The 13,307-nt window shown below is 39.3% G+C and overlaps 1 protein-coding gene across 2 annotated transcripts; it reads left to right on the top strand.

Moving 5' to 3' along the window:
* Positions 1–532: 532 nt before the first annotated feature.
* zmynd11 (zinc finger, MYND-type containing 11) lies at positions 533–13,083 on the top strand. Of its 2 annotated transcripts, XM_053611722.1 has the most exons (16): positions 533–696; positions 3,878–4,009; positions 4,117–4,276; positions 5,227–5,250; positions 6,768–6,929; positions 7,112–7,189; positions 7,356–7,448; positions 7,844–7,931; positions 8,013–8,068; positions 8,170–8,247; positions 8,321–8,439; positions 8,746–8,950; positions 9,454–9,522; positions 9,644–9,931; positions 10,520–10,705; positions 11,564–13,083. In XM_053611722.1, the coding sequence occupies exons 2-16, from the start codon at positions 3,894–3,896 to the stop codon at positions 11,684–11,686; spliced, it is 1,845 nt and encodes a 614-aa protein (XP_053467697.1). In that variant the 5' UTR covers positions 533–696; positions 3,878–3,893; the 3' UTR covers positions 11,687–13,083. The 2 variants fall into 2 exon arrangements, with proteins under 2 accessions (XP_053467697.1, XP_053467698.1); XM_053611723.1 differs by lacking the exon at positions 5,227–5,250.
* The last annotated feature ends 224 nt before the right edge of the window (positions 13,084–13,307 follow it).

Below are 13,307 nucleotides of genomic sequence, written 5' to 3'. Positions count from 1 at the left end.
AAACACCACTACAAACCATAAGCTAACCAGTAAAACCATTACCATTACCGGTCCTTAATGGTATCCACTACACACAACATGTCACCAATATAAGGCAACAAATTACCAGTAGAGACACACAAGGACTATTACAGTTTCCATTAAAACCAATACAATTCCCATAATAACTATTCAAACCATTACAAAATACAAAAAAGTGGTAGAATGTATATTAACTCATATTGTGTAGAATTAATATGCAGACAGGCTAAATATGATGCATGGCTATAATTAGGATGGATGATATTTGATGCTTTAAATTATATTTTTATGCTTTATTCTGTGCTACATTCAGGTTTGAGTTGAGCTCGGTGTGCTACGTGCAGAAAATGCGCTTGCAGGTCCGCGTCCCGCCGATAGGGGCTTTCCTCATATTAAATCCAGGCTGAAATACAAACCGCTTGCACTTGGACATGTAGTGTACTAAGTAGTTCACTGTGTCGGCCGTAGAAGGCATTTTGTCACAGCCTAAGTAGTGTAATCAGGGAGGAAGTTGGGGATCGTTTGGGATTCAGCCCCAGCTTTTCGCCTGCCTTGTTTAGCCGATCTGAATTGTGCTAATTCTGACATTTAACTCCGGAAACACAAATGTAAAAGCGCTAACAACCTCCATAGGGCGAATATCAAGCTCGGCGCTACTTTAGCTATCAGACAGCGGTGAGTAGGAACAAAAACTCGGTCGATTTGATGAAATTCTCTGCTTTGGGACTGAAATAATCCAATCCGACTGTGTGGTTTTGTCTTGAAGCGAGGTAGAACAGCAACATGGCGCCGTGTAGCCTGTTAGCAATAACACGGAGGACGGAGCGCTTTTAATCTGCTTTATTCTCCAGCGTTTCCTCACCATGTCGCCTTCTCTAACTCTCTTAATGTGTGTTTGTGACAGTTAACTTATCAAATAACATTAAATATCAGTTGGATTTATAAAATTGTCCTTGAACTAATGGTTTATGCTGGATGTCGTTATTAGGTTTCAGAAAGAGGAAAAAAACAGCTTCATTCGGTTTTCTTTCTTTCTGGTGTTTTTGTCCTTTTAATTTGCGGATAAACAAACTACAAAATCTCTTTATGACACTCATCGCAAATCGCTTTATGACACTCATCGCAAATCGCTTTATCTTTACATTCCAACACTGGGTTTCACATAACAGGAGACGTGTGTGTCCTAAACGGATTCGGTTAGTTTATAAACATAACAGCAGTGTGTGTGTGTGTATATATAATCACACACACACAGTTATTTCTGTAAAGATTCTGCAGCCTTTTGATCAGGTGTGTCGGTATACCTGTGTCCTGATGTAACCGCGATACGGAAATCTGGAGTCGTAACACTGTCCCGATATCGGGGATGACGTCACAAAGCGTCTGTTTCCACACACATTAAAAATCTGCTTCAATACCAGGTGAAAATGTAAGTTTAGGAAGAAATGTATAAAGTGCTTAGGAGTGAAAGGGATTCAGTAAAAACGAATCTTTCTCTCTTTCATGCTGCAGTTTTCTGAATTGATATCGCAGTTTACTGAGAAACTGTGATTTTGTTTTTTACTGAAAATATCAAGCTGGATACCGAACGGATTTATTCGTACATTACCAGCGATCCTGACCCCTTCTGCTCTCCAGACCAGTCTGATCCATCCTGATGCTCTACTTCTTTTAGGAGTTCTCATCACCTGAAAATCACTGGCTACTGCTGAGGACGTCCCCCACACCCACAGCCTAAAGATCTGCATGAGATTACTGAGGATGATACCACTTAGAAACCCTGAAGATGGCTGTGGAGATGTTCTTCCTTGGATAGACTTAGGACAGCAGTTGCTAAGAACAGTTTACACTCAAGTCTCCATTATTGAACAGTTGATAAAGTCTCTTGTATTGAACTGAAGTTAAAACTATAATGAAATCAGAAATGACTCTGATGCTTATTCTCAAATTGCTGTTTACACAATTAGCACTTTTTGACTACATATTTATACAGTTATAGAAAGGAAAATAATTATAATCGCAGTGTCCAGTGTCATCCAGATGAGGATGGGTTCCCTTTAGAGTCTGGTTTCGGGAAGTCTTTCTTTTCCACCATTGCCTCTGGCTTGCTCATGGGGGATAAATTTATAAATGTAAAATTTATATCTGGAATCTCTATATTTCTTTAAAGCTGCTGTCTGACAGTGTCCATTATTAAACACACTCTATAATACAACTGAATTTAATCATTCGTACTACATGGTACATAAGACGTTCATGAAAATTCTATAATTTTGGAAAGACATTTGTATACTACTCTTGCTCCTGTGTGTGTGTGTGTGTGTGTGTGTGTGTGTGTGTGTGTGTGTGTGTAAATTTACAAATAAGAAGAACAACAACATACACCTCAAGTGATCAGCTTCGAATCATTTACATTGCGATGAGATACTGCACTTTTATATACAAGATATTTCATATTAAATGTGTTTACTTAATAACTATTAAATATGAAATAATATAAAGAAAGCAAGCAAACATAAATCCATACATTAAGACACAAGACCATTCATGCAGTTAAGAATGGTGCTGTATAAAAGGAGGACGTGCAGTGACGGCGGTGTGTTACACTTTATTAGAACCGGTGCTAAGCGAATACTAAGTGAGCGAAAGTGACTGATAGGTGAGCGATCTGGTTCACCCGAGTCTGCAGTTTGTCTTTTCCTCCCCAGTGTGCTGGGGATCGTTTGCTTCCTGCGGACACACCGGCCTTTTCTATAATGCCATCGGTGAGGGTGTGAGGGATTTCTAGCTGAGAGTCACCAAGACACTTCACTTTAATTAAAAAAAAAAACTATTAAACAAAGGTGTTTGTCTGTATGACGTGACTTAAAATAACTTTCACTTCTACCTCTGAGAAAGTCTGTTTTTGCTGTTGCTGGTCATTTCAGTTCTGTGAGTTTTCCCTTTTATGGAGTTTTGTTGGTGTCACCAAATTCAAATCAGCAGTGTTGTGCACACCCCCAGTAATTTACTGATTGACATTCATCATGTTAATACAAAGAAAATCAGCGTTTCTGAAACTTGTAAATCCAGCAGAAATTTTTAGTTCATTTTGGCAAATATTTACACACAACTTTACTAAAGATTTCTAAATGATGCCCATTGTTTCTTTTCCTTTTGTTTATTAAATATTGATTACGGTTTAATGAGCCTTTGTACTTGATGTGAAGACTGAGGTTTGCACTTAGAATTTATTTCTTTAAAACCTTTTGATTGTGTTAGTCAATTCTTCAAAATTGGTTAGAAATGAGTGATAACACGTACAACCTGTTATTGGTCTTTTTAATGATTGATTAATTAATGTAATTAGTCATTTTATTTTCTCTTGACTCAGTAGTTCAGTTGAAAAGCTGCAAAGGGAGAACACAGTACAAATAAAAAATAAATATATATATACATACACACACACACACAATTTTTAAACCTGTGAAAAACACAAAGAAGAGTAAACAGTGTCCTGTACCCGTGACTGTATAAATAAATGAATGCACTTTTCTGTACTAACTAATATTTTAGCCCATGTACTAATACAAAAAGTAGGCATATGAACATACAGTTCAGAAATTAAATAAGGAGAATAAAGCGTAAAATATAATTTTGGTTATATCAAGAAACTAATTGAGAACAAACATATTGTGACTGCGCTCATATGGATCATATGATCAAAACAACGACAGTAAAAACCACTTCACTAGTTTTGTGTGCGTTTTTATTTTTATACATAATAAAGCTATCACACTTCCTGTGACATGGAAATCATTTTATTTTATTGATCAAGTTACAAGAAAAAAGACTCTTGTATTCATGTGTGTCGCAGGTGCGGGTGAGCAGCCATGTCTCGGGTGGTCAAAAAGCGGCAGGCTGACCCCAAAGTGGTGCAGTACGTGTGGTCGGCCATCAGAGTGATCCGCAGCCAGAAACAGATCGCTAACATGGATCGAATCTCAAAGTAATTCCTCTTCTTCCTTCACCTCAGTTTAGTATTTCTCATACTGCAGGAGAAAAGGAAGCCTGTTGGACATAAAGGCTGAGGAAATGACGTGTGTTGTGCTGCAGGTATTTGAGCCGTGTTTATGGGATGCACCCCAAAGAGACATCCAGGCAGCTGGTGTTAGCGGTGAAGGACGGCCTCGTGGTGGAGACGCTCACTGTGGGCTGTAAGGGCTCTAAAGCTGGAGTGGAGCAGGAGGGCTACTGGCTGCCAGGAGACGAGATGGTGAGAAACACTGACAGCTCACCAGTATTATACTGTATTGTATACTGTAAAACATCTATACAGTACTATAGAACATGTATACAGTACTATAGAACATCTACACAGTACTATAATATAGAACATCTATACAGTACTATAATATAGAACATCTATACAGTACTATAGAACATCTATACAGTACTATAGAACATCTATACAATACTATAGAACATCTGTACAGTACTATAACATAGAACATCTATACAGTACTATAACATAGAACATCTATACAGTACTATAGAACATCTATACAGTACTATAATATAGAACATCTATACAGTACTATAGAACATCTATACAGTACTATAATATAGAACATCTATACAGTACTATAATATAGAACATCTATACAGTACTATAGAACATCTATACAGTACTATAATATAGAACATCTATACAGTACTATAGCACAAGTTCAGGCACATGATCACTTGTCGGTGTTTGTGTCTTTACAGAGCTGATGTTCAACAGTTTTTTTGTGTGTGTTTTCTGTATATTCCTGTTATGTGAAGACGTGTTAGATCATTTTATATTTACATGCTGTACTTTATCCTCATCTCCAGTCTCTCTGTGTTGAGAGAAAGTAAATTTCAAAGTGTCAGTAACGGGTGAGATTCCACTCCTGAGTGAGAGACAGAATTTACAGCAGTCTGTGTTTCTTCTTCAGTCTGATTGCTAAAGCTCAAGATTTTAAAACGGCATCATATTAATCTAAAAACAACGGCATCTATTTATATTCAATCTTTAATACTTTTACTTTGGGTTCAGTATAATTTACACCCTCAGTCATCATCAGGCTTTTCGTTCATGTGTGTGTGTGCGCGTGCTTTTAACACTTGAGACCCAGAAGTTACAGTCATCCAGTCATTTAGGATTTTAAACAATGTTTTCTGGATCACTTGCAATCACAGGAGCAGATGTCTGAGGGCAATAAGGTAGGCCGTTATTAATTACTGTGATTTCTACTTTACTAACTTTATCTTTCCTGTAGTTGGTAGTTTGTGTAGCCTGACCACGGGACTGCCTTCCACCTTAATATAGTTGTTTAAATCAAATCAACATTAATAATGATAATAATGATAATATTAAAAACAGTAATGTATTTAAATTTGTATTATTTTAGTAACTGATCTGCAGTGGTGAATTCAGCGTCAGTGAGGAATTGAGAAGAAAATAAAATCCTCCATCTGATTATTTTACAGTTTTATTGAGTTTGAAAGCTGTCCCGAGTCGGTCATCAGTGTGAGTGTGTTTGTCAGTGAATGCTCAATACTTGTCCTCTCTCTACTCTCTGTCTCTTAAAACACACACTCCCTCCACCTGATGAAGTGTGTTGAGATGAACAAACAAATCCTTGAGCACTAACGCAGGTTTGGAGTTCAGCCACCTGTCGCCGGATTTCTCTTCATCATAAACATCCAGTTAAATGTATATATAGTTTTTCCCTGCAGATGACAGGAAGATCAGCAACTGATTCCAGCTTCACATTTCCTTTCAATCTGAAAGTGCTGAGTACACACACAATGTGCATTAACAAAAGAAGCAGATAGCTGTGTGTGTGTGTGTGTGTGTGTGTGTGTGTGTGTGTGTGTGTGTGTGTGTGTGTGTGTGTGTGTTAGGGGGTGAAGATAGAGTTGTACACTGGATTGGATTTATTTTGAACGGTTACTCTTCTGAACACATGCAGGATTTATTAGAGGTTTTTTTTTGCAGTACGTCATACACGCCACAAAACTCTTGCAAAAGGGTTTGTGTGTAAAATCACATGTAAACGTGATAAAACTATACAAGCTGATTTTCTAACAGACTTTCTACATTGTGTTTCAAATGAGCAAAAACAACAAAAACACATAATTCATGCTGGTATTCTTTATAACTGTCCTGCAACACACTTTTTAGGGCTCATTATTTGGGATCTCAGTAAATCAGTTACTTTTTGTTTTAAACTCCAGTCAAACCCACATGCAGGTGTTGAATTTAAACTAATGGCCATTTAAATGAAATCTTTAGTGAAGAAATGTAAATATTGCGTATGCGCTGAGTTTCCAGTTTATTACGTACACACACATTCAGTAGCACTGTTATGTGAATTCTCCTGACGCTGGATATGTGCTGCGTTGAAATGATTAATGATTGCAAGGTTAATTTACTGTAAAGTTGAATAGGTTAGGGGAACAGTGTGTGTGGGTGTGTTTGTTTGTGTGTAGGTGTGGGTGGGCTGTGGTTAATAAACAGGCAGCTCAGTGTGTATGAAATTCGGTGAAACATGATGCAGCTCCACTTCCTCCAGATCTTAGATCAGTGTGCTGTAACTTCCCCAACTCCAGCCTCCAGTCTGCACCGTGTCAGAGGCCATGCTCATGAGGCCAAGGGGGTGTGGCCAGGGCGGAGGGTACACGCCCATCACTGTGCTTTGTTTGTGTGTGTGTGTGTGTCTGTGTGTGTGTTGCAGGACTGGGAGGCAGAGAGTCACGACTGGTACTGTTTCGAGTGTCACCTCCCCGGAGATGTGCTGGAGTGCGACAGCTGCTTTCGTGTCTATCACCTCCGCTGTCTCACTGACGAGCTCCGGCCCAGAGACACCACATCTCACTGGCAGTGCTCTGTCTGCCGGGTACACACACACACACACACACACACACATATATATGTATATATATATATACCCATACATACATACACAGAGCAAAGTAAAAGAGTCAGAAAGCATCCACAGAAGAGGATTTCACAATCTGTGAGCATCCTGGTGTAACTCTTAACAAGATGCAATGTTTTTTGTGTTGATGTTTCTCACAGGGCAGTAAAAGAAGAACCCTTACTAAACAGGAAATGGTCACATATCTGAAGTTTATTCTTGCACGAATGAAAGAAAGGGTATATTTATAATTCAGTTCAATTCAGTTTTATTTGTATAGCTTATATATGTATATATGTTTATCTGTAAAATAATTTCTCCTCCTTTTCTCTCATGTATGAATTAGTTTTGCTTACATTACTGCAGTGTGCAGCTCATACTTACTGCTGCATTTCTCTTGCTCAGGCCATCGACCTACACAAGAGAGGCAAAGAGACAAAGCAGGCCATGTACCGGAGGCTGATCCACACGGCACTGGATGTGGATAACATTCAGGAGGTGAGTCACGATGCAGTGCTAAGATTTAGATTTTGTTTATGGGTGTTATTAAAAGTGTAATGATTTTGAAAAGGTATAATGATTAGGGGGAAAGGGCTCAAAACATTGTATTGAAATTGAATACAGGATTTTTGAGCATGTTCTATCCTGAAGTTATTTGTAAATACTGCAGGTTTTGTTTTTTTTGGTAGGCCTGGAACAGTGCACATATAAAATGTAATAAATATAATTAATCAAAGACTGCAGCTATTGTCATCCTGCTGTGAACTCATATTTTTTTCCTAATCTAGGCTGGTCTGTGTAGAATATAATTACAGCTCTCCTGAAACAATAGAAATCTGAGAAGATATTCAGAGCTTCTGCTCCTTATGTTCTCCTTCTCCTTTCATCTGCAGAACATTTCTGAGGGCAAGTACAAGAACTTTGAGGAGTTTAAAGCAGATGCTCAGCTGATTGTCCACAATACAGCGATTCTGCACGGAGGTCAGACTGATGAAGTGACTGGAAGACTTAAAGTAATGATGTATGTGCTGATTTATGAATTGTAGTGTTTTTCCCCTTCAGCACGTAGTGATCAGACTGAAATCGCCAGACTTCTCTACAACGACACCTGCCATGAGGTGAGAGCTTACACTGACTCCTAGTATTTAATGGTAATGTTACTGTTACAGTAAGGTTTTTGGGTGGGAAAGTTGACCTTCATATCTGTAATTTTTTTCAGTTGAATGAGTTGTTGTTGTGCAGAAACTGCTTCCATCTGTCCAACGCTCGGCCTGATAACTGGTTCTGTTATCCCTGTGTAAGTACTACTCAGAGTTACCGTTCATACTTTGTCACATGGTCCTGACTTGTGTGTGTGTGTGTGTGTTCAGGTTCCTGGTCATGAGCTGGTGTGGGCCAGAATGAAGGGTTTTGGTTACTGGCCTGCCAAAGTGATGCAGCGAGAAGGGAACCAGGTTGATGTTCGCTTCTTTGGTCACCAGCACCAGAGGTGAGAGTTAAACACTGCGTGCACTTAATTTAACTGAAGAATGAAAATGGCAGAACAGATTAACCAAATAACTGCTTTGTAGCATGATGTAAAATTTCTTGAAAGACACTGACTCTGGGCAGAGGGGATTTAAACCCTCACTTCTGTGATGAGATAAACACAGACATTGTGCAGTTAGTGGATTATTGGTTGATTAGACTGGAACTCAGATTAAACTCCGATTAAGTCTAATGATTTAACAGCAGTTTTGAGCCTGTGTGTGTGTGTGTGTGTGTGTGTGTGTGTGGGGCGGGGGGATTTCCTCAGAGCCTGGATACCTTCAGACAACATCCAGGATATTTCGGTGAACGTGCAGCAGCTTCAGGTGAAGCGCAGTAGTGGCTGGAAGAAGGCGTGTGAGGAACTCGAGCTGCACCAGCGCTTCCTCCGTGAGGGACGTACATGGAAGGGACGCACAGACGAGCGGCAAGACGAGGCGGAGTCCAGCATCTCCTCCACCAGCAATGAGCAGGTGAGTGCAGGACACAGAGCACTGCTGCAACTAAAGAACAAAAAGTGATGGAGGTAACTCCACACCCTCAGAAATTGGCAGAAACCTGTGTGAAATTTTTGTGGTGCCACTGCATTAATATAAAATAAAATTCTAAATAAAATGAGAGTAAAGAGCCTGTCTGCTCTCTGGAACACCCTCAGGATGTTAATGAGTCTGTGTGAGATGCTGCGATGGAGAACACAGCAACTTGCTTTTTGAAATATTAAATTCTTTTGTTACTGCTGAAGCAGAGGCTTTATGCAGATCTGATTTATGTGTGTGTGTGTTCATTCTTAGTGGAAGTGTTGAAAGAGAAGCTGCATGAACAGATTAAATGCAGCAGATTAAACGCAAAGTGTGTTTCTCCATTTGTTGAAATGTGAACGCACACACACACACACACACACACACACACACACACGTGCACAGTGTCCAGTGTTTTCCTCTCAGTCACTGATGTTTTCTTCTCTGTTGTATATCAGACGAAGAGTAATCAGGAGCCAAAAGCTAAAAAGAGCCGCCGTTCCCAACCACCAGAACCCAAAGAGGAGGTTCGTTACCATACCGTGTGTGTGTGTGTGTGTGTGTGTGTGTGTGTGTGTGTGTGTGTGTGTGTGTGCGCGCACATGTGAACAAAACTCCAACCCCCTCACTGGTCTTATGTTTCACCAGGAGCCTGAGCCTGAGGTGGAAGCGGTGAGTTCGAGTCAGGAGATTCCCACCGCGGCTCCTCACCAGCCTGAGCGCATGTCCGTCTCAACACAAACCAAAAAGTCTCCATCATCTTCATCCTCTCCCGCTCCCCGCATGCTGCACCGTGCCACACAGACCCTTAATGAGGGCAGCTGTCAAAACATGTGCCATGACAAGTACACGAAAATCTTCAGCGATGTCAAGGAGATGATGAAGGCTGAAAACAAGCGTGAGACAGAGCGAGTGCTGAAGGAGGCACTGGACAAGGTGAAGTTCAACGCTGGTGGGATTTATTCACCAAATTATTCACACAATTATTCTGAATTATTTTTATTTATTGAGTTTGTGTTCTATGTAAAAGCTGTAATGCTGTTAGGGGAAATATCTACAGTGGTGCTTGAAAGTTTGTGAAAGAATTTTGTATATATCTGCATAAATATGACCTAAAACATTATCAGATTTTCACATAAGTCCTAACAGTAGATAAAGAGAACAAAATTAAACAAATGAGACAAAAATATTATACTTGGTCATTTATTTATTAATTAAAATGTTCCAACATTACATATGTGAAACCCTGAGGATATTGTAGGTCGTATTTATGCAGAAATATAAAAAATTCTAGATGGTTTACAAACTTTCAAGCACCACTGTAAATGTTTTGCAGATGCAAATCTTTTACTTGATTTGTTTTATACAGTAATTCACATTAGACTGAGAGTGTAATGAATTAGGCCTGAACAGGACAGTGTTACTGATGACATCACTGTGCACTGGACATTAACATAGCTGAGTCATGTAGTTCTGGGTTCTGGTGGTGGTTCTGCAGGTTGTAGTGATTCTGTGTCTGTGCAGCTGAGGGTGGAGATGGAGGAGGAGAAGAGGCAGGCGGTGAGTAAAGCGGTGGCGAACACACAAGCGGAGATGGAGCGCAAATGTAAGCAGGTGAAGGAAAAGTGTAAAGAGGAGCTGATGGAGGAGATGAAGAAGATAGTAAACCAACACAAGCAGCTCATCTCTCAGACCAAGAAGAAGCAGTGGGTTAGTCAAACAACAAACTTCACCACTTTACACATCATTTTATACTTCATCACTTTACACTTCAAAAATCTACCTAAATCTGAGTGAAACGCAGTCATTGAGAAGATCTGTGTATTAGCATCACTATTTTGTAAATGTGAAATCTTGTAAGTTTTTGTCTAGAAATAATGGCATCACTGCCAGTGGAACTGGTTCTCTTGTGTTTATTGATGATGTGACCGCTGAAAAAAGCAGCAGGATGAATTGTGAAGTGTACAGGGCTATATTATCTGCTCACATTCCACCAAATGCTTCAAAACTCATTGGATAGAACTTCACAGTGTAGATGGACATTATTTAAGGCAAAGAAATGGAATGATCTGCAATGGCCAAGTCAGTTGCCTGACCTGAATCCAACTGACCTGCATTTCACTCGCTGAAAAAAAACTGAGAGAAAAATGCCACAAGAACAAGCAGGAAGTGAAAGAGCTTTAGCAGGGAAGAAACTCAGCATCTGGTGATGTCTATGGGTTCCAGACTTCAGGCAGTCATTTACTGCAAAGGATTTGCATCTAAGTATTAAAAATGACAATATAATTTACGATTGTTCATTTTTCCAATCACTTTTGGTCCCTTAAAATGGCGGGGATTGGTACACCATTCACCCGATTTGGATGTAAATATCCTCAGATTAAAGCTTCATCATTTAATCTCAACTCCTTTATACTGTGGTAGACAGATAAACAAATAGTTATGGATCTGTCTGTTCATAACTTTCAGTCAAAATAACTTTCATTTGCCTCTAATGGAGTTTTGTGAGCATCACTGTAATTATGTTGTTGGTGTGTGTGTGTGTGTGTGTGTGTGTGTGTGTGTCAGTGTTATAATTGTGAGGAGGAGGCGATGTACCACTGCTGCTGGAACACGTCATACTGCTCCATCAAGTGTCAGCAGGAACACTGGCACGCCGATCACAAACGCACCTGTCGCAGGAAGAGATGAGCTGCAGCCAATCACAGCGCCATCCATCTACATGCCACGCTGTTGGATGATTTCCCGTCAGCCCAAGTTTTAAACACTTTCCTCAACACAGACTATTTTCTCAGTGAGCCTGAGGCGTAACGTAGCGAGGAACCGATTTTACTTTTTATTTTATCTTATTATATTTTATGTAAATCTTTTATTTGCGGTAAAATAAAAAGAGTCTTGCTTGCCTACAAACTAACTGAAATGTGAAGTAATAACCTTTTTAAACACGTGATTCTGAATCACTTGCTGTGTAGATATTTGACTTTTCTACTCGCGGACGGTGTTTTGCCTCCTGTGTTGATGGACGTCGGTGTTTTACTGAGTTCGTTGTGGGGGATTTTGTTGGTTGTGATGCATCATGTTCTGGGAACAGGGTTGAAGATGGCAGGACATTTCTGTCGGGAAAAAATACAATCTTCCATTTATGAATATGCACATTATGTTACATTTTAATATGGAAAATGTCCTTTTAATGAGACCAGATTATTTATGTGCAAATTTTGGGCTCTATAGTCAAAGTGTTTTTGAGTCAAAACTTCATGAGATGTTATTGTGTGTAACACATCCTGATGCTACCTGTGTTACGGATGGAGATCAGTTTCATTTGCAAAGGTTCAGAATTGAGATGTGAGCTGTATAGAAATCAGCATAAACTCTACACTTAACAGTGAATTGAAACAAAAACTGTTAACATGCACTCCTTTTCTGTCGTGTATTTGGAAAGAAAAGAAAACATGCTGAGTTTGAGGCTGATGTAGAGTCAGCTGAATGATGAAGGAAACCATCAGTTACTCGTGAGCTTTAATTGTTACTCACGTGTTTAATGCATTTGAGAATCTTCTGCTCTTCCTCTCTGTTCGTCACTGTTGCACTACGTGTAAATAAACATCTGCCGCTAAACGTGACTGTTTTAAGATTTGCACGTCAGCAGCATTATGTACATTTCATGAATGCATTAAATGTATTTGATTTTGTCAAAAACTAAACAAAGAATTATTTGTAATTCTGGGAAAAGATCTCATTCCAGTGCGCATGAAAAATTGTTTGTGTTTACTCGCCGCTTCTCGTTTTTCTCCTCACTGCTGGATTTCTGCAGTGAATTCAACATTTTTTCTCTTTTTTTTTTTGTTTTTTTTAAAGGAAACTTGACTTCATTTTGTAATCGCAGATTCTTTTGTATTGTGGGCAACGTAACGACTACTGAAAGTGCGACCGAGTCCGAGCCTGGTGTTTCCTTTCAGATGTGCGTTTGGAGTCTTGTGGTGTAAAAGTCCTGCCCCTTCCTGGGTGTGTCTGTAAAAGACGCCCCGCCTCGCATTACACTCTGTAACAGTAACTCTGTATAATAAACAATAAACATATCAAACACCTTTAATTGTGCACTTGAAATCTTTCTGCAGGGGTGTTTTTATTTTTTTGATCAAACTGAACAAACACACTTGTACCAATTAAAGCACTTTATTGCACCATAATCTTGTGAAGGTCGGCCAAAGCAGGCGTCTATAAAAGTGTCATTTAATACTTTTAATTATGTGTACAAAACAATTTTAAACACACCTGCACCATACAAAAATGTTTTTTTGTCTTTTTGTTG

This window comes from Ictalurus furcatus, chromosome 23, assembly GCF_023375685.1.
Source record: "Ictalurus furcatus strain D&B chromosome 23, Billie_1.0, whole genome shotgun sequence".
Classification (NCBI taxonomy): Eukaryota; Metazoa; Chordata; class Actinopteri; order Siluriformes; family Ictaluridae; genus Ictalurus; species Ictalurus furcatus.
The sequence above is the reverse complement of the archived record's forward strand: the minus strand, read 5'-3'. Positions and strand labels throughout refer to the sequence as shown.